The following is a 21,618-nucleotide window of genomic DNA, read 5'->3' as shown; positions in this document are numbered from 1 at the left end:
AAGAAGGCCTCAGTCGATTCATCTCGACCAGTTCTCCTACAGGTTGCAGAGTCAGCCTACAGATTTGGTCTGGGTTCCATTGCTGGAGGTAAGTCATGGATGAGTGCACAGTTTTCATTTTTCTTATTTTTTCTCTGATTTTCTATCTTATTGGAAATATTAAAGGACAAAGCCTTCTCTAGTCTCTCCCTAAGCCAGTTATTGTCTGCACCTATGAGATGGAAGAAGAGCAAAGGGGACTTCTTTCCCATACCTGCACAAGATCAGTGTTTTTTGAGTGGCTCTTTTCTCTTATTTATCTGCAAATAGGCTTTCTGAAGACAGGTTAATAATGAGGTTAGGATGTAGTGATGTACTTTTTTTTTTTTAGTGTCTAAGGCATCCTTTAACAGGAGACACTTGAATAAAAAGCCACAGTTGTTTATTAAGTTAGTATAGTTTTAAAATCTGTACATTCAAAATTTGTTTTTTTCCTTTTACCAGCCTTCTCCTTGACATTAACTCTCTTTCCTTTGACAGACCTTAATTCTTTCTGAAATGTTGATGTTATTTAATTTTAGCTGTGGGAGCCACTGCTGTGTATCCTATTGATCTTGTAAAAACTCGAATGCAGAACCAACGATCAACTGGCTCTTTTGTGGGAGAACTTATGTATAAAAACAGCTTTGACTGTTTTAAGAAAGTGCTACGCTATGAAGGCTTCTTTGGACTGTACAGAGGTTAGTGCCATGTGCGAAATTCCTGTAAGGTGAAATAATGGAGATTTAGTTTTCCATCTAAGTGCCTGAAATGTATTAGAGAGACTGCGTGAAAATGTAAATACAGTGGATTCACAATTATCCATGCTAATGGGAGTAGGCTGCAGGCATCTAGGGTATGGCTAATCAAAACAGCCCATAATCTGAAAGCCATTTATATTGCCGTGAAGCATGTTTTATTTCTTAAAATAATTATGTTTATGAACATCTTTACTGCGTTTTCAAAAGTATCCTATTGTTTGTGTCTTAAAATAACTCCATTCACCAGCTAATAGGGACAGGCGTCCTAGGGACAGGACAGGGCCTACTGGGATTAGCGATTCCTCTTGAATACACCATAAGAAAGTCTATCGAGTGAATAACCAAGGGTTCGGTGGAGCCCTCCTTTACTGCTTCTTTCTGCATTGAAGTTGCTCCTTCTCTGCATTGAAGTTGCTCCTTCTCTGACTCTGCACCCCATGGAGTTGATTCACACATCACTCTAGCCAGGTGGGCCTTCTGGACCAGCTGCTCCTTTAATCATCTCAGGTCCATTCATCAAGCAAGGTCAACAGTAGCAAAGAGTATGTCGTCACTGATAGAAGAACACAGAGGCTCCGACTGCTTTCTGTCAGCATTGGCCTAAAGAGACCTGACTTTCCTTCCCAGCCTCTCTCTTTGTGATTGCCTTCTACAAAGAGAAAAGCAAGTGTATTTACATCACCTAAAATACAGCATTGCAAGGCAGTTCAAGCTGAGCCCTTTGCCAGTTGGCAACTACAAAGCTAGAGGGGTCTTCCCTCCTTTCTCTTACCTGTTCTTGCTCTAGAAGAACAAGAATAGTATTTAGTCCTCTGCAGAGACAGACTTTGAAGCACACGGCCAGTGAACCTGTGCCTCTAGGCCTCTTCTGCCATCTGGTGATTCCAGTCTTCATCTTAAGCACCGAAGTTAAAGGGGGTGGGGGTGGGGGAACCCTTTGAAACCTCTCACCTTAGAAACTAGGTTTCAAACTCCAGAGAAGTTCCACTTTGCAGGTCCTATTGTGTAATAGATAAACGCCATCAAAGGCCTTTTGATCTTTTCTCTGCCCCCTTTCCCTCACCCCCTGCCTCTTCTGACAATTGGGAAGGTCTTTGACCCCAGGTGATTGATGATGACCCTTACAGGGTCACTGCCTTCCATTTGAAATACTTTTCCCTCCTGGTGACAGTAAACCTGGCAAATGAAATGTCTCCCAAGTAGTACAAGGTTAATGTCACAGTTCCTCCTTCGCAGTGATTCAGATAAAGGCAACCACCTTACCTGTTCACCTGGGTTGTTTACTTCAGGGAGAGCTTGCGCAAGTCAGACAGATGGCTGAGCCTTGCTTGGTGTTGCTTCACACACTGCTTTCTACTTTCATGGGCTTTCCTTGGTCTTGGATTAAATGACAAGGGTGCTTTTAGAATAGTGAGAAATACTTTTTGTCCTGCTAAGTGTCTTTTAATGTGCTGTGTTGATCTGGTTTGCTTTTAAATTTGAATCCTTTCTCTTTCCTCTTTGACCACACCTGTCAGGTCTTGATTTTTGGTTGCATCTGGCTTTCTTTCCTCGACCTGTTTTTTTTGACCCCATGGACAGAGCAGCCTAAAGTGTATCTGAGGTCTGAGTGCTGAGCTAATATGGGCCATCCCACAAACCGCTTGCTGTTGCAGTTATTACGTCTCTGAGCCTGGAGTGACTGGTTTTAACTCCTCAGGGAAGCGGGAGTGAGCAGCCTATTAGACAGAGATGGAGGCTCACTTTAAGCACCAAAGAGGCAGCTCCTCATCCTTTCTCTGGTTTAGAAATAGCCATTTATCTAACCTGTTTTGGTGCCTGAACCCTAAGGGGTTCTCTGTCAGAGGATGATAAGTAGAGTGTGAATAGAAGAAGATTAGTTCTGGGAGTCACCTATGTTCCTTTTGCCCCGATTTCTGAAAAAGTAGACGATTTTAAAACAAATGGTTTACTGTAAAATTTTGTTTAGCTCTGTTCTATAATTTAGATCTTGAGAGAAAAGAGGTGATTGCCAATTTAGTTTTAAAAAGTGATTTACAATCTTGCTTCATCAATGACTTATTCCTAATCTTGATTGGTTGGAGATCAGTTCCCGTTAGCACCCTTACATGTAATCATAAATTTTTAATTGTGTGTAACTACGTATTTGTAAATGCTTATCATTGGGCAAGAGTGAGATCAGATGAAAATGGAAACTGTCATTTCTGGCAAGAAATTACAATAGAAAGAAAAAGACCTGAAGTATTTTTGAGAATCAATATTCTAACCTTTGGGTATAGAGTCAAGATATAAAACACTGGACGCATGATTCTTTGTCTATAAATTTCTCATTAAATATAATTTTATTCTTCAAAAATTTTATTATTTCCAGGGAAAACTGTTAAGTTTAAATTTTGAGAGTTTAGAACTGCTGCTGTTAACGCTTCACCTAGCAATATTTAAGAAGGTGTCAGAGTACATCTCTAATTTATAAACATGTTTTGAAATACCGAGCATATTTTTTCCTATTCTGGAATTTTGCTTAATATGTTTTTTTCTGCATCAAGACTTATATAATTGCTAATAGTTCCTGAATAGTATAATTTGGGAATGTTGCATAAGTAAGATATCTTCCCTATTTTGAAATGATCTTTATATTTTGGGGAAAATAATTTGGAATTGGCCTTGAGTGGTGATTGTACCATGTATCCTTATTATAAGGTTGATAAGCATCCTTCTCCCTTTTTCGTTCTTCTAAAGAGAATACAGATCTCCACAGGGAAATGGTGTTTGTATTTAGAAGCAAGTTCTCATGGAACTATGAGAATGAAGGTTATTTTTAAAGAACTCTTTCAGCACTCCAGCACAAGTTGTTTTTCAGTTTCCTTTCTGTGGCAGTGGCCTGCATCCACACACAGTCTTGGCAGTTATACAGGCGTAATCTGGGAGCACATTCAAATCCTGCCCATAGTCCAGAGGAGATGGATAACCCAGCCGTGGGATTGTTAGCGATGGTCCTTAGTAGACCTCGCATCCTGTGCTGCAGAGTACCACATGTAATTTTAGTAGTGTGGGTTGGTTAGGTCTTATTCTTCCTATCTCTGTGTTTCTTGGTCTTTGGGAGTCTCTTATTTGGAAGGGTAAGTTTTGGTTGTTAGAAAAGATCCTTTTAGAAATCCTATGAGACAGATTCTGCAAACCTTCTCTATAGTACAGACTAATTTCTTTACAAGAAAGTGATTGATTTTCCTAGGTTTTTTTTTATATTTTTGAAAATCAGGCCCCGAGGCTATGTCTATTTGTATTAAGGGAAATAACACCTGAGATAATCCAGACCTCTCTGAAGTCAATTGTAAGTCTTCCTCTGTATCCTCCCCAGTCTTCAGGTTGAGTTAATGCACGCAGGTGTTTAAAATCCTTAATGAATTACCTGACAGCTCATTTGGTTTGAATGACCGCATAACCAGATGAGTCAGTCAGTTATTGGTCTGCTCTAGACTTGGCATATTAAAGAAAAACAATCAGGTAATCATCCATAATTAATGTTTTTAATGTTTCAGAATAACTAATTTCTGCCTCTAAGCTTTGCTACGCTCTCCTCCCTTACATGCTTCAAGTAATGAGATGAGTTGCTTTAGAATTTGGAAAATGTTTTGGGGAGAACCTTGGTGAGAAAGATGGATTCAAGAGAAATCAGGATCTATGAAAAATACTTCTTAAAGGAAGATTTTGGTTTTTGTTTCTGTTGGAGGGAAAAGCCATAAAGAAAATCTGCCAGAAAAGAAATTAGATCATTTTATGAGTTAAACTTAAGGTAGAGCACTTTTTCTTTAAGGTAGTCAGCAAAAAAAAAAAAGAGTTTTATTAATAAGCCCATTGATCCAGGCTTGCAAAGTTTTAAATATGTCTATTTCACGATGTCTGTGTGGTGTAAAAGCAATCATCTTCCATCCTGGAATGTTCTCAAGGTGACATCTAGAGGATATTGTGATATCTCAGGATACGTTATTGATACGTTTGCATTTTAGAAGAAAGTTTTCTCAGACAGCTAGTTTAAGCTAGGTCTTTTCTTGTGGTTAATGGTTCTATAGATTAGAGTATTCAAATTTTATGATCCACAGGGCAGATCCTCCTTGCATAATTCTTGTGGCTAAAAAGAAATTTTAAAATTCTAGCACCAAAATAAAATGGTTGGAGTTTCTACAACGCTGATTTGTATAATGTTAAGAACTCATGCATCTTGGAACAAGCCACAGTGAATCCATGAACTTTACAGAGTCAAGGGTGTCCATCTATGTCCACCAAAGCTTCTAATGAGTACAAAATGGATTGGTTTGAGTTTTATATTCTTGGCTAATTTCTGCACATTTTCTTTGAGGGTATTAAGCTGTGAAAAGATCAAAAGACAGATATTTGGTTATCAAAAACCAAACAAAAATGAGCAGAAGACTTGGGCAGTCCATGAGCTGGGTAATCAGATCACCAGAGATTTCCAGTGAGCCAACTATACTGAAAACAGGGCATTAAAATAGGACACTAAGGTGACACTATCTTGAGATAAGGTGGTGGGAGTGTTGTCAGTGGCCCGAGAGGTGAGAACAGCAGTGACCCTAGGAAGGCAGGAAAGAGGACAGAAAGATGGAACTAGACATAGCCTGAAGTAGAGAAGATTAGGGAATGAATTGTTCCAGGCCTCAAGAATGATCATTTATAACTGGCTACTCCCTGTTCCTGACACTGAAACGAGGGAAGTAGATTTTAATCTACTTCCTCAACACCAAGGACATAGTTTAGATAGAAGAGACAATAACCAGGACTCTGAAAGCTGCCATGTACCAGAGTGAAAAGCTGGAGGAGACGGTATGTATGATCTTTCGTCCCAATGACTGTCACTTCTAGAAAGCCCCCAAATAGAGGAGGGGCCAAAGGAACTAAATTTTTTCTAGACCATAATTAGTATCAGTGATTTACTAACACTTAGTTTCCCAAAGGCATCCTGCAGCATAGCTAAGATAATAGATGGTTCTTGACATTTTGAGTAAAACGTTTAACCCAGATAAACAAGCATTTAAATCTTAATGTCTGCCATTGCAAGCCCCCTCCCCCATTCGTTCCCCAGCTCCACTGTACAGTCACCTTGGGGCGAAGAACTGGGTTGCATTGAGGGCCCTGAAAGGGGATAGCGTGGTTGGGAGGGTGGAAGTGCCTCATGCCTAAGGGCAATATGAGTGGAGCGGACAGACAAATGGGAAGAGAAGGAGGGCGAAAAGAGTACTTAAACAAGTGAGGAGAGAAGGCCATGGAAACAGGAGCAGGAATAAAAGCTGTGAGGCAGGGCGCGCAGAGTGCTGATAGCTCCAGAATGAAGGTTAATCTGATGCTGAAAGCAAGGAGGGCCCTCTGGGAAGATGGGGGCAAGTGTAGTGGCCTCAACAGTGAGGTCAAGGGGGTAAGAATTTAACATCGGAGGGGTTGCCTCTGGCTTGAAACCAGATAACCCAAAAAGTGTTGGGTGTGGCTTTAGCTACAGAAATAAGGTATCTTATGCATTAATTTTCTCTACTAAACTCTACTGCTCATCTCTGCTCTGAATACTCACCCCATCCCTGCATCCCACGCTGGGTACTCTAAGCTACCTTTCTCAGGGCTGGGCTGGCCATTCCTGAACTTGTTTTTGGTCAGACGTGAGACAAATGCTGTGCCTTCTAATGCTCAGCTTTTCCCTGTTCACTCTAGTGAACTTACTATTCCAACTTCCTTCTCTACTCTACGAAGGTGTTTCTTCCCACCCAGACTATTCCAAAACTTCTCTCTGGGTCTGACTGGCACTGAGCGAGCACCATGCACCGATTGGCCCTTTTACCCAACAAAAAGAGGGCGGCTATGTGTGGCATCCACATCAAGCCTCCACTTCTCTCTCTCTGGGTCCTGAGTATTAGGCTCCTTAAAATACAGAAGATACCGTGTGGCAGAGCCAAGGTGCAGATTACAACCTGGTGAACAAGGAGTCAGGAAACCCACTGAGCACGAGGCTCAGGGAAAATAGCGGGTCAGAAGATAGGTTGCTGCCCCACGAACCACTTTAAACACAGTGTAGCAGGTGTCCCAAAAGACCATGTACACAAGGCAAGCAGAAGCAGAGATGGCGAGGGGCCACAACAGGAAAGAAACTCCATAACTCAGGCAGCATTTCTGTCTCAGGTCTGACAAAAACAAGTTCAGGAGTGGCCAGCCCAGCCCTGAGAAAGGTAGCTTAGAGTACCCAGCGTGGGATGCAGGGATGGGGTGAGTATTCAGAGCAGAGATAAGCAGTAGAGTTTAGTAGAGAAAATTAATGCATAAGATACCTTATTTCTGTAGCTAAAGCCGCATCCAACACTTTTTGGGTTAGAATAGAGAAGGAAGTTGGAACAGTAAGTCCACTAGAGTGAACAGGGAAAAGCTGAGCATTAGGGGTCACAGGGCCCTGGTTAGTGATGGATCCGAGTTCAACTGTGGGTGCCACTGCATAGTCAGTCACCAGATAGTCACTTAGGAAAAGCTGTAGATTGATTCCATTTTCGATGAAAGAAGAGGAGGAAAGTAATGATGGTGATAACGTGGATGAAGATAAAAATCAACAACAATAACAACAACAACAACAAAACACTCTGGTACTTCCTATGTGCTTGGCACTGTTCTGAGGGCTTTTCATGTATGTTAATTCCTTTCATAATAAAAACTTCCCTGTGAAGATGGTTCTGTGTTTATCCCCATTTTCCAGATGTGGAATCTAAGGTACAAAGAGATTGGGTAACTTGCCCACAGTGACACAGCGAATACATACCAGGGTAAGAATTCAAGCCCAGCCGCCTGGCTCCAGACTCCATGCTCTTAATCACCGGGCTCTTCTGCCACTAAGTAGAAATTACATTGTAAAAAGTTGCTTAGCATCAGAGACTGAGAAACGTTTAGTTTCTTAACTAAAACATTTTGTTTTTAGCTGAAAAATGTAGTTGAAGGTGTGTCGTTACGTCTGTGATACTTCCTTATCTTTGCCTAAAGTAAATGGGACCACTAGACACTATCAGACCAGATATGGCCTTACTGCTTGGGGGTAGCTCTTCTAAGGATGGATATAATGCCATGAGAACAGCATTATACAGATGCCCCCTCAAGTTATGATGGGGTTGCATCCTAATAAACCCATCATAAATTGAAAATATACTGATAAATCGAAAATACATTTAATACACCTAACAGAACATCATAGCTTAGCCTTGCCATTTTCTACTGAATGCCTGTTGCTTTCACACCATAGTAAAGTGAAATCATCACACGTTGGGGGCCGTCTGGACTCCTTACCTAATTTTGGAACCTGAACATTATTCAGGGTTCATTGCCTCTTGGAACCAAGAAGAGAATCAAGTGTATACCTTGATTAGGTAGAAACAGATAGGAAGAAACATCACATTTTTTGGATACATAACATAGGTTGTAAATAGTGCTTGGCTCTGTGTATACATTTACTCATATAATTATCATAATAAACCAATGAGTCATAATTAGCATCCTTGGTTTACCCGTGAAGAACCTAGAGTTCAAAGACTAACATCACCAAGATCACTCAGCATGAAAGGGGTGCCGACCTCAGATTCCAGCCCAGGCCCGGCTACCTCCGGATCCCCTGCTCCAAACCATTCATTTTGCTGCCAAGCCATTGAAAATAAATAGTTTTAATTAGGCCAGCTTTGTTAATGAGTTTCTTTCATAGTATGTTCCTACTCTGAGATGTTAGAATCTATTTCTAAACAGTATTAAAGTAAATAGCATAATAGCCCTCTGATCCAGCACACAGCTCTTTTCGGGGTACTTTATGAAGCTTTGTTGGAGGTTCCTGATGTGGGCTTAGCGTCTACACCTCTGGCTCCGTTCTCACTGGGTTGCACAAGGGACTAGAATCATAGGGGGCAGTGTGATTTATATCTCAACTCCATGAAATTTGAAGACAAAATACTATATTAATATTGTACCCTGTAAATCTTTTCTCGCATTAGCAGCCTCTGGTGCAGTTTGCCAAGGAAGCATTGCCATATGTGCTGATGGAGCTGAACTAAAATGAGAAGATTAGAAAACTAACCACACTAATAAATTTCATTTGAGGCAGTTGGAAAATAGACTACTGTTTTGATAAGTTAAAAACAACACACACATCCATCCTCTGTTTCTAATGGTTAAAATGAATTCCCAGAATCCTACAGAAGCATCTTACATTAGAAGCCTAATTTTTCTGCCGAGTTACCCAGATGTCAAACATATATGTGCTTTAGACTTCAATGTAATCACGTTGAGTGCCTCAAGAAGCCTGGCTGTTTTAGGCATTACTGAGCCATGTTAACCTGCCTCCCTCTGAGGTCAAGGAACCACGAGGATTATTGAAGTTCCCACCTCTGTGACTTCATTGTCCCACAGATCATGACCCCTCTCAAAGGCCATTTACTCAGGATGAATGATGACAAGGCCCACTTCTATAATGGCGCTCGGATTGTCACCCAGAGCTATCTTTATTTCCTTACTTTAGCCAGGGTAGTCACCACAAGAATGGTCTTTCTCCAGTAGCTCCCTGAGTGCCACGTCTGGCCTGGGTCTTAGGAATGGATTTATACTTTGGTTTTATTCCTAGTGAGTTGAAGTTATTCAGTTAAAATGGTGAAACTTGGGGCCTCTGATTATTTTACTTTAACCTCCTAATTACTCTCCCAGCTGTGGGTCTCCGCCTTTATTATCTGTCCTTCACCTGCCTCTAGAACGTTTTACTTTTAAACTCACTCTTTACTTTAAAAGCCACCCCATGCATCTACAGAAAGTGGTCCAAGTTCTTTAGTGTGGCCTGGGAGGGAAGCAGTGCAGTGTCCCAGGTGGGAGCACCTCTACAGCCAGACTACCTGGGTTGAACCCCATCCACCATCACTCAGCCAAATGACCTTGGGCAGGCTCCTTGAGGTCTGCCTCAGTTTCTTCATCTCTTGATGGCAACAAAAATAACATGCACTGATTTATTGGTATTGACCTGTCGTTGTGTGGATTAAAGGTGTTAGTTCACATAAAGCGCAGAGAATAGTGCCCGGCATGCAGTAAGTGCCCCCAAATACTGGATGTCGTCATTATAACTGCTACTGTTATTTATTACAAGGCCTGCGATCTAACCACAGCCTGCAGTGATATGGCCTAAACGTGCCATCATCTTGAGACGTTTGTGCCTTTGCAGACACTGTTCCCTCTACCTGAACCACCTTGCCTTCCGTTCTAGTCGTGTCTCTCTTCCCCAGTGAATCTCTGCTTATCCTTAAAGATCCAGGTCAAGGATCTCCTCTTCTTTGATGCTTTTCTCCCTCCTGCAGGCAGAACGAGTGCTTCTCTCCACTGTGTTCCCATAGTACTCCTGGGCTATGGTATTCACCACGATGTTTTTAGGTAGTTTGTCCCCTTTCTGGCACACAGAGACACCTAGGGTTCCCTTTTCTTCTAAACTGAGAATTTCTCCAAGGGACGGCACAGATCTGACTGTGTTCATTCCAATTTCTTCCACTACCAGGCACATACGTCATTTGGTAAATGTTTGCTGAACAAATAAATATTTGCTGCCCTATATTTAGTCTTAAATATGTGGTTTTTCCTTTTGTTTTGTTTTTCTGCTGTTCACAGTGCATTACTAAATTTATAGCGAGAAAGAAATCCCAATAGCTTAAAAGGCTGGCTGAAGTGATTGTATCTAACACTGTCGTTGTTTGGCTCTGTGGGCTGTTTTTTATTAGTCATTTAAAAAGACTGTCACAGGGTAGTTACAGAGACAAGAGATCATCATTTAAATCACAGTGCTTTCAACCCATCCATGGTTTCGGTCTACAATTTAATGATGAGAAAAATACATCTAGCAAGTAAATATTTAACTAAACATTTTGGCACTTGACCTGAATGCTGAGAGTACAATGGAAATTGTAAACGTTAAGATGTCATTTAAACAGCTTATCCCCTCATTTTATTAGTACAAATTAATGTACTTTCATACGATAATAATAAAGCCTTTCTTGTAATATTATAGATATGACATTGTCTCATTATATGGTATAAGTAAGTAAAAGATTAATAAGCGAGTGTAGTTAAGGAGGAGAGAATGCTTGCTTTGAATAAGGCCGCTTACTTTGCCCAGATAGTTTCAGAGTCACGTTCTCTGCGCTGCTTTGGTTCATTTAGATTATAAAGAGCATAGCTCTACTCACGGTAGCAAGACCGTAAGAGAACTTTTGGTAAGAATGCACGTGCGAGAGAGAGAGAGGGCAGAGATCTCTTAGGGATCCCAGGGCAAGAGGGTCATTAGAACCTGGCCTCAGTGGAACCTCAGGGTGATTAAGGCCAGGTCTCCCATCTGGGCACCTTTCGTAGGCTGTGCATTCTCGCTCTTCGCTGTCTCCATTTCATTTGCTCCACGTTCTCCTTTCTCCGCCGACTCACTTCCTTTTCGTATTTGTGGTTTCTCCTTCCTCATGGCATTAGCACACACAGGGCTTCCACTGACTGCTTTCCCCGCTCCACACAGCATCTTCTCAGCGGGTGCCTCTGTGGTAACTGGCTTATCACCTCTAAGGACTCCGTCATGCTAGTGGGAGAAGGGTCCTGACTGGCTAGCTCCACTTTTGGTACCAGGTCATAGGGCCCAGGTTGCCAAACTCATTGGCTGCACGTCCTTTAAGTGTATTCCCCTCATCCAGTCAGATGTGGCCCTGGGAATGAAGCAGGCTCAAAATATGGCTGCCTAGAGAGGATGTTGCAAACTCAAAGACAAAGGCAGGTTATGTAAGTGAGCAAATAAGTCTGGGTGAGAGAGGCAGATACACTTTCGCGTGTTCGGCACAGGGCAGAGGTGAGTGTTTTCTAAAAACATAAATTCTTGAGTATGAGGGCCTAGGTTTGAATCTCAGTCTCACCATTTATTAACTGGATAATTTAGTCCAAATTGTTTAATCTCTGTATACCTCAGTTTCCTCTCTGTAGGGTGGTTATAAGGATTAAGTGAGTTAGTAAAATGCTTAAAATTGTGCTTGACACATAATAAATAATGTTAGCTGTTTTTTAAGAAGATTTTTATTAGTATTAGCATGTTCATCATCATTTGGTTCCACAATGAAATGAGCTTTCTCTCATTTTTCTTAAAACATGAAGCTACTTTCCTAGTTTTCTCCTTTTTATAAAGTCACAAGCACAAAGAAACATTCCTCTACTATGAGGACATCAACAGAGCAAGAAAAATGATGAATGACAACTGGCACTTTCTTCATTGTTTGGTCTGCATTAGAGCATGGCAGAGACCTTGGCGAATAGATGCTTGGGTCCTGTCTAAAGGACAGAGCCTCACCCAAGTGGAGCAGATTACTATGATGTGAGAAGGAGGCCCAGAGCTGTCAGATGGCCTGATATATCTGTCTGTCTGTCTGCATATGTCTTTACAATAAGCTCAAATTATGTTTGAAATCTTATGCTACTCAATAACACACATCTTCAGGTTGATACATACAGCCCTGGGGCCAGTGACGTTTGTCCGCAGGCTGCTGCTTCAGGAAGACAATGTGTGTAGGGCTGGTCTCTCAGAAGAGGCTGCAAGTGGACCTTCTTGTATAGATGAATTAGAAAATTGTACTTAATGAAAGATAACACCGTGAAGCCCCTCTCAATGACAGCAGTATGATACAAGGAAAAATAAATCCCGATCCTTGGAGTTAGCTTACTGTGTCTTTCCAAGTAAAGGCATCTGTCTTTGAATTTATTTTCTTAGAACAAATGAAAATGGTAACTTTTTTTTTAGTTTAGATATGTAGGTCCACTAATGTTGCAACTGCCTTTTCTAGAAGCGCCCCTTCCTGTCAAAGGTCACACCTGCCCCCTGCTCTGAGTCTTATTTAATTCCCACTCACCCCTACATGTCCAAAACTGGGCTCTGTACTTTCTACCCCAAACTGTTACTCTCCACAGGCTTCCTCATCTCTACCCAGGAGTTCGTACTAGAAACTGAGCAATAGCAGTCAAACCCAGTTTTGCTTTCTGTCACAGTCTCCCCCTATCTGTCTCCACCCCCCGCCCCCCCCCACACACACACAACATCAGTGTGTCCTGTTTATTTTCTACACAGCAGCTGGGGTTGTCTTTTAGAAATATGACTTAGCACAGCACGCTCATCCTGTTCGAAATCCTCCAATTATTTCTCATTTAACTTACAATGCATCAAGCTCAGGATCCTGGCCTACGATGTGGCTACAGCACCTGACCCCAACCATGCCTCTCCCTGAACCTGCTTCCTGCGATGTGGCACACTGATGACTCCCTCAGTTTTGAGTGCACCAGGCTTATTCCTGCTCTGCTTTCTCTGCCCTGTTTGTTCTCCTTCCTGGAACGCAGTTTTCTCCAAAAGTTTCTTCAGAAAGACCTCTCCCTTCCTTCTGTCTGAGACTGGTCAGAGCAAGAACCTCATTTGTCTTGTGCTTGTCACAGAGTCATAGTTGCTAAGTGGATGAATGGCTGAACTGTGGTCATTAGGAGCGGGGAGGGAGGATGAGAAAAGTGTTTGGAAAAAAATAATATATTCACTAAAGTTCTTATTTAAGAAGGCAGGAAGGATAAAAGCAAACTTGCTGTGGAATAATGAGATTTTCTATATCACTAATACTGTTGATTTGCCCAATATGCAAATGATCCAGTATGTGAGAGGGAATTTACTTGGGCCTGATGTGGCTGTAGACGTTGGTACTTAAACATTCCATCTTGAGTATTCTCATTAAAGGTAATAGCAGAAAATTGCAGCAAAGATTGCCCCAGTTTTTAGATGGTGATCCCCCCTTTAGAGCCGTTAATTTGTTTAGTTAATGCTCGTTTACTTAATACACTTCTACTTTTTGTTGTTTTTTAGGTCTGTTGCCGCAGTTATTGGGAGTTGCCCCAGAGAAGGCCATAAAACTTACAGTAAGTCTTTTGAGTTGTTGCTTTTTATTACAGGAGTTTGCACATACTCAAGAATCCAGAAGATATTCTTATGTGAAATAGCAGGTCTGTGCTCCTCAGAGGTGCTAACTGATTTGAACATAGGGCACTCACCACACAAAGCTTTCATTTTCTCTCATTTAACACTGAACATCCAAAAATGTGATAATGTATTCGAACAAGACTTCTAATGGTTGCCAACACCACTATCATCATCGTTGTTGTAATAGAGACAGCAGCAGCAGCTAAATTTCCTTCAGTACCTACCATGTTGGGTACTTTACATATATTATTTATTATTGTTTTAATCTCAAGTAAAATATGACTCACAATTTACAGATGAAGAAAGCAAGACCCACAGAGTTTAAGTATTAACCTGTGTCCACATCATTTATGAGTAGGAAAACTAGATTGCAAAATCAGGTTTTGCTGACTCCAAAGCATGCCCTCATTCAATTACACATGCTGTTTACAGAATTCATGCTTAGGGTATATTCTTATGAGCATTTGCCAAAGCCACACGTTGAGGGATCGGAGCTCTAGCTGAAGCTGATCCTTCATCAGGTTGTTTCTCCAGTGCCTGGCTCCCATCTGGCAGATGGTGGGTACTCAGTAAGTGTTTATGAAACGGCTAGATAGTGCATTTCCATCACCAAGGACATAAAGCCCAGAAGGTTAAATTCTACTTTTAGATTGGGCTATATAGCCTTGCTACCTGGAATTCTTCCCTTACCATCTTATTATATTACCTTGGCACAACTAATATTTTCTGGCTTATATCTTCCAAAAACATATGATTGATCCTCAAAATTGCTTGCAGTACATACCATTTTGAGAATATTATACTTAATTAATTAATGTTATTGATGTTCTTTGAGAATCCTTGAGAAAATTTTTAGATACTGAATTTCAACTAAGTTGAAAAATATGCTTAGCCAAATTTGTCTCAATGATGAGTGTTATTTTAGATTACATCTTGTTAGAAAACTTGAAAGTGATTTTTAATCAAAACCTATGAGACAGTTTCTAAGTTATAAAATATATGTTTTCATTTTGTCTCTATTGTTAATATGTCTCTCTTTTTATGCTATTGTCATTGCAGGACATATTGAATTTTAGGCTTGTAAACTATCTTTTAATTTTTTCCCTCTGAAATATCAGGAATATAAATGTATAAATATATATATATATTTGTAAACTTTTAAAAACCATGCCCACTATTAAGAGCACTTCTCAAACTCTTTTAAGATCCTTTATTTAGTTTATGATTATTAAACTGACAGAAAAAATAACATATTTATAGATGCGTATTTATATGCATTTAACGACTTTCTTTATATTTTTCATCAGCTTCTAAATATTTTTCTTCAAGGTGAATGATTTTGTGAGGGATAAATTTATGCACAAAGATGGTTCGGTTCCACTTGCAGCAGAAATTCTTGCTGGAGGCTGTGTAAGTACGTTTTTCAGATCTCTGCATTGAAAAGACTAGTTTCACATACTTATCACCACCGTGGTAAACAAGTGTGAACTAAGGCTTCTGTTCAACCACAGATCCTGTGCAAGGGGAGAGTCTACTAGGGCACCTCAGCTTTTCCTAGACAGGCGAACCATCCCTGAGGTGGAAGGGTAATGTTTCCAATCTTATTGCCTGTTAAGCCATGCCTGTTAAATTTGTCATTGCTTGCTATTGGTTCTGCAGTAGAATGTCATTTGTGGCAGAAGTGTTTGGCCTTTGAAAAATCTTTGCTAACCTTTTCTAGAGTTAATTTTTAGTACATTCTTTTTTCATGGCACTCTCTGCTGGGTCAGGCACTAAAATCTATAGTTTGAAGTCAGCAGCCACAGCTCTCTGCTTTGCTTTACTTCGCAAACGCCAGCAGCTCTTCAAGCTTCCCAGTGCTTCTGGGAAAAGGATTCTGGGAAATAACTGGCTGAGTGCACTCTGCATTGTCAAAAACGCTTGGAATGAGTATTTCTTTATATGAATGAACAACCTGCATCTTGTTCTTAAGCTCAGCAAAACATGTCTTGTTTTACCTCATGTACAGGTTTATTCATGTGAATGTAAATACTTTAAACTTTTATACAAAGAGTGGTGCTATTTCAAGATAAGTTTGGTTCAATAAATGGGCTTCGGTCACTAGGGCAATACAATATTGGTATATTTTCCATACAAACCTGTGTTTCTTATAAGAAAGATGAGATCACTTTTTTTTTTAAATTAGTTTGTTTTATTCAGGCAGTGGTATTCATAAAATAATCTTTTCTTGAAAACCATTGCATTTAGAAGCTGAGAATATTAAACTTTTGTTTGGAAAGGGCTTATTGTCCTAACACTGAATAAGGGTTCCTTGAATGTAGCGGGAGTTAAGAAGTCCTAGCTCCTAGTAATTCTTAAAGATGGGTGGAATTGGGCTACTGCCTGCCTCTCTTTCTGTTTGATCACTGACCTGTCATAGACAGCCAAGTAGAATCCCTTTGTCCTGTAACTTTAGGAGCATTCAAGACAAAAAAGAGAGGCTTTAATGTCCTAAATAAAAAGGACACACAGTAATAATCAAAAAGAACAATATGAGTTGCAGAAACTGCTCTTCATGTAAAACAACTACAGTTTTCGTTTGAGAAACCAGATTTCTGATTTTAAACAGGCACATCCATAGGGTGTATCTAACCTGTCCTGCAGGCTCCTCTAGGAGCCGGAGATAGCAGGGCATTTTCAGCAGGTCAGGTGGGTTTTGTTTTTTTTTTTAAATCAGGTTTTAAACGTGCTAAAAAACATGATTATATATCTCTGTAAGAATTTAAAATGTGAAATTAATTATCTGATACTGTTCAAGATTTTGGCAATAAACTTGAGGTTTATTTTCTTCTTAATGAAAGCATTTTGCCTGCATATGGGTCTGAGTGCCAAGGAGATCCGTTGTGGCATGTATTGTCTACCGTAGGTGGTCCTGTTTCCTCATATGTGGTTGCCCATTTCAAACACAAAGCCCACGTTGGCATCAGAAGTGGTGCCTAGTTATTGTAAAGAGGTGCAGTCCTTTTTCAAACCTGATCTAAACACAGGCTTAAAACTGGAGCCACTTGGGCTTTACAGCTACTTAAAATATCTGTGAAGTGAGGTTTGCCATCCTTCATCTCAAAGGCTGGTAGACAGTGGTCCTCAGTGTTTCTAGTCTCCTGTTTTGCCTTTTTTCTTTTTTTTTCTTTTTCAGTCGTGACTTTAAGAAGTAAGAGTTTATTTTTCAGGTAAGCAATCCTGTAGGTGGCAAACAATCCAGGCCCCTTTAGATCTCTTGAGTGGTGCAATGGACGAGTCCATTTTCATTGTATGTTTTTTAATAGTAGCAGCATCTCTCCTTGTAGGCCTTGGCAGAGTTTTCCCCATCATCTGAGCCAGTCCCACACCTCACAAAGTCCTTGTGAGTTCCACAGCCTTGTCTGTTCAATTGGGAATAAAAAGGGTTTTGAAAAGTTGTGTCACATGAGCAGTTCTCCTCCTTAGTTCACCCAAGCATTTCCAGGCGTTGACTTTTAAGTCCCTGGGGAGCTCACCTTACTTCATTATTATTGAGAATTAGTACACATAGCTGACTTTCGCACTTGTAATCAAAGCTGCTCATTTCTTTGAAGAAGGCTTTTTCTGTTTTATAATCTGTTTTCTACAAAAATAGAAAATATTCAGGACGGTCTTTGTTTCATAATCTTCACAGTGCTTAAGCTAAACTAATAGTCTCTTTTATCTTATAATTTTTTTAGAAAAACACCAAATATGACAGTAAATTTGGAGGAAGGTTTTGGAAAACAGGAAATAAATTAATCCCATTTATTACTTTATTTTTTATACAAGAAACTCTAACTGAAGAGATTAAAAATACTCTTATTTCATTAACATCTGTAAAAGGGTATATCTAACTATTTTTGAACTCATTTTTTACACATTTTGTTTTAAATTAGAGTACTGTGAAAAATTCAACTTCAGTTTTCTGAACATTTTTATAGATTCATACCTAACAGTAGTGATATATTCAGCACAGTTCAAGACTAAACTAGGTACTGAGACTGGGGTTTACAAATTCTAAGTCTGAAAGGTTCTTGTGGAGTGTGTTTTTTTCTGTAAGATGGTTTTCTACTTTCTAAATTAGGCTGGAAGTTGTAAGAGTGTTGACAGAGACCTGGACCCTCAGGTATCTCTGCACAAAATATACATACCTTCTGTTCCTTTCCATCCTTCCCCTTCTTTGGTCAGGAGCTCAGCCACTGCAGGGAGACGTGATGGGCAATCACTGTCAGTGACAGCACAGGCTCTTGGCAATGAGGCAGAGGAGAGAAGGCCTGTCACCATTACTCACTTCCAATTAGGTTCCCAGTGACTTTAAAAACTGACACATTATCTCTGAATATATTGCTGTTATTGCTGTTATTACTGTATTGCTGTTACTTTAAGAAAAAATAGCACGTAATGCCAACTGGCCTGTGAGTCACAGTCCCCTAATTCAACAAAGTAAGTGTGTGTTGACTGTCTTCCATGGATCTAGTGGAATAGTTTGAGCTAGGATCTTTAGTTTGTGATCCTTTGATCTTAAGATCATCAGATAAGGAAGTAAAACTGGTGCCATGACTAGATTCAAGGAAGATATAAATATGATAATTTATGTGGCGTGAAAATCTACATTGAAATGAAAAGAAATGAAATAATACTCACCAGAAAAAAAGTATGAACCTCTGTCTTTTAAAGCCCATATTATTAAAAAATACTTTCATACTGATAAAATATAATAGTATTCTATAGTAATTTGGAAAGATAAGTGAACATGCTTTTTTACAGTAGTCCTTTGATAATAGTCCCACTATATGTTTTCTTTGAGATATATATGCACATTTATGTGTATGTAAATACATCTGATGTTTATTCGAGTTTATATCCATTTTAAGTGGGGAAAATAATTGATATCCTCACGTCCCTGGTGCTGAAAGGGATTGGTGAGAATATCACCATTGGGAAAAACATGGCTTGAAGAGCAATCGTAATTGCTCTCATCTGCAGATAAGTTCGACCCTAATATTGTTCCGTATATTTCTGTTATTATGGTAATTCCCACATGCATGATATCTTTATGCCTGTTTGTACAGCCGTGTATCAGATACCATTTTTAAGGCACAATTTTATTACCCCTTTTTTGCATCATTTTCAGCTGCAGTTAATTTTTATGATTTTGAAAAACAAAAAGATACAACTACCCATGTTACCACTTAGCTTATAATATCAAATGACAAATGCAGGTGGAGGCCCTCACATAACTGTCCCAATACTTTTCTCTCCCTCATCTCCCAAGAGATAACCCTATCCCGAAATTGTTGTTTTTCATTTCCGTGCATATCTTTATACTTTTTATTACATCCGAGTATGTCCCTAAGCAGTATAAATGTTTGCTTTCGAGTGAGCCAGTGCTATAGAAACAACTCAGAGGATTCTCACATTGATAACTTTGCATTTTTTTGCATTAGTGCAACTCATATGCTTTACTTGTTAGAATAGTAAATGGGAATATTATGTTCAAATGTTGTAATCTGGCATACAGTGAGTATGTCTGTTATAGATGTGTGGATTTATAAAATTTTATATAAATACAGTTAGAACTGTGTATTTATTTAACTAAGTTTTTTGTAACTTTGAAATTTCTTCCCTAGACTAAAGTTATTTCTTCAGCCTTACCATTTAAACTTGTGCCCAGTACTGAATAGATTTAACATTGTAACCCTCCCTACTGCCAGCACACATGCTTCCCATCTGCCTTACTGTCCCCGCTTCTCTCTTTCTTCCTAATGGAAGTGATTTCAGTGTTTCTCCATCACTGAGGAGGAGAGCTGTTCTGATTATGTATTGGTGTATAACAAGTCTTCTTAAAATTTACTGGCTTCAAACAGCAATTTATTATCTCTCATGGTTCTGCGAGTTGACTGGTTCAGCTGGACACTTTTCACTTGTGATCTCCCTGTGGTTATTAGCAGATCGGAGCTGGGGCTCGAGTCATGTGAAGGCTCCACTGAGATGGATATCTGAGATAGCTCGCAATTGTGGCTGGCAGTGATGCTCACCCTTGGCTTGGAGCAGCTGGGACTGATGTCCACAGCACCTCTTGTGACTTCTCTGTGTACCTTGGGCTTTTCAAACCTTGGCAGCTTAATTCTAAGTGAGAGCTTCTCAAAAGCAGATATTCTAAGACTCCTGGGAATAAGCTGCAAGATTTCTTGTGATCTAACTTTGAATATCACTTCTGCTGGATTCTGTTAGTCAAATAAGCTACTTACACCATTCCAGATTCAAGAGGAGAGAAGTTGTACTCTACCTCTCAATAAGAATATTGTCAAGGAACCTACCTCTGGGAGGTTCAGTAAGCTGGGTTGCAGGACAGGCACATTCTTGCTGCCCTCAACTTTGAAGATTTCATAGTTAATCCCATGTCTTCTTTGAGAATCTGTTGTTGATTCTAGAACCCAGTCCTGCTCCAAGTTGCCCTTGGTTGCAGGAGGTGGGATCTCACTAAAGTAGCAATAACTAAATGAAGGTTTACACTAAGGGCATGCATGAAATGAAATCGAGGGCTCTTGAAATTGAGGCACCTCTGGGAACTGGCTACTTTCTCTGTTTTCTCCTCCTTGCCCTTTTTGGTCTCTCTCACAGCGACTTTGCATCTCTCTGCACCTTTTTTTTTTTTTTTCTTTTTTTTTTTTAATACTATTTTTTTACTGCAGTTTTGGGTTCAAAAAATTGAGAGAAAGATACTTTCCACATACCTCCTGCCCCTACACATGCATAAAGTCTTCCATTGTCAACATTCCTCCTCCAGAGTGGTACAATTGATGAATCTACATTGATACATCACAGTCACTCAAAGTCCCAGTTTACCTTAGGGTCCATTCACGGTGTTATACATTTATGGATTTGGACAAATGAGTAATGATATATATCTATTATGATAATATTTTAGAGAGTATTTTCACTGCCCTATAAATCTTCTTTGCTCTGCCTGTTCATCTCTCCCTCCCTCCCCTACCTTTGGCAAACATTAATCTTTTTACTGTCTCCATAATTTTACCTTTTCTGGAATGTCCTGTAGTTGGAATCATGTGATATGTAGCCTTTCCAGACTGGCTTCTTTCATTTAGTAATATTCATTTACGATTCTTTGATGTTTTTTCAAAACCTGATAGTTCATTTTATATTAGCATTCAATAATCCTTTGTCTGGAGGGACCAGTTTATTCACTTACCTACTGAAGGACATCTTGGTTTCTTCCAAGTTTTGATTATAAATAAAGCTGCTATAAACATCCTTATGCAAGTTTTTGCTGAAAACATAAGTTTTCGGCTCCCTTGGTTAAATACCAAGGAGTGCAATTGCTGGCTCTTATGGTAAAAGTATGTTTTGTTTTGTAAGAAACCTAAATGTTGTCTTCCAGAAGTGGTTGTACCATGTTGATTCCCACCAACAATGAATGAGAGTTCCTGTTGCTCCTTATCGTCACCAACATTTGATGTTGTCAGTGTTCTGTGCATCTTTTTATTTGCTGACCCATTTTTTTCTTTTCCTCATGGTATTTACTTCCTCACGAATTCCCTTTATGTTGTTGCTGGTCATCTGACTTCTCTCCATACAGTATGATCTTTAGCCTTTTTTCATTCTCAGCCCCAGCTAATTAGTTCAAGTTGCACAGTTTTGTTTTGTTTTTCACTTAATTGTTGAGAGGGTACATTTGGCAAGTCTCATCTTTGTGTACCAGGCCATAGAGCAGCCTTGAGTCATGTCCCCACCTAGATATTACTAACTTTGCTTAACAAATCTATT

At 39.8% G+C, this 21,618-nt stretch overlaps 1 protein-coding gene across 6 annotated transcripts in view; it reads left to right on the top strand.

Annotated features, from left to right (window-relative positions):
* The window catches only part of SLC25A13 (solute carrier family 25 member 13), a 165,391-nt gene that overhangs the window by 100,539 nt on the left and 43,234 nt on the right, over window positions 1–21,618 (top strand). For 4 of the 6 annotated variants that reach the window (XM_006911924.3, XM_025046834.1, XM_025046836.1 and 1 more), the window contains 4 exons: window positions 1–88; window positions 561–719; window positions 13,696–13,748; window positions 15,139–15,219. In XM_006911924.3, the coding sequence (XP_006911986.1) occupies window positions 1–88; window positions 561–719; window positions 13,696–13,748; window positions 15,139–15,219 (381 nt within the window). The remainder of the gene's footprint in view (window positions 89–560; window positions 720–13,695; window positions 13,749–15,138; window positions 15,220–21,618) is intronic. The other 2 variants (XM_006911925.3, XM_025046837.1) reach the window with 1 other exon arrangement.

Source organism: Pteropus alecto, unplaced genomic scaffold (genome assembly GCF_000325575.1).
Source record: "Pteropus alecto unplaced genomic scaffold, ASM32557v1 scaffold21, whole genome shotgun sequence".
Classification (NCBI taxonomy): Eukaryota; Metazoa; Chordata; class Mammalia; order Chiroptera; family Pteropodidae; genus Pteropus; species Pteropus alecto.
The sequence above is the reverse complement of the archived record's forward strand: the minus strand, read 5'-3'. Positions and strand labels throughout refer to the sequence as shown.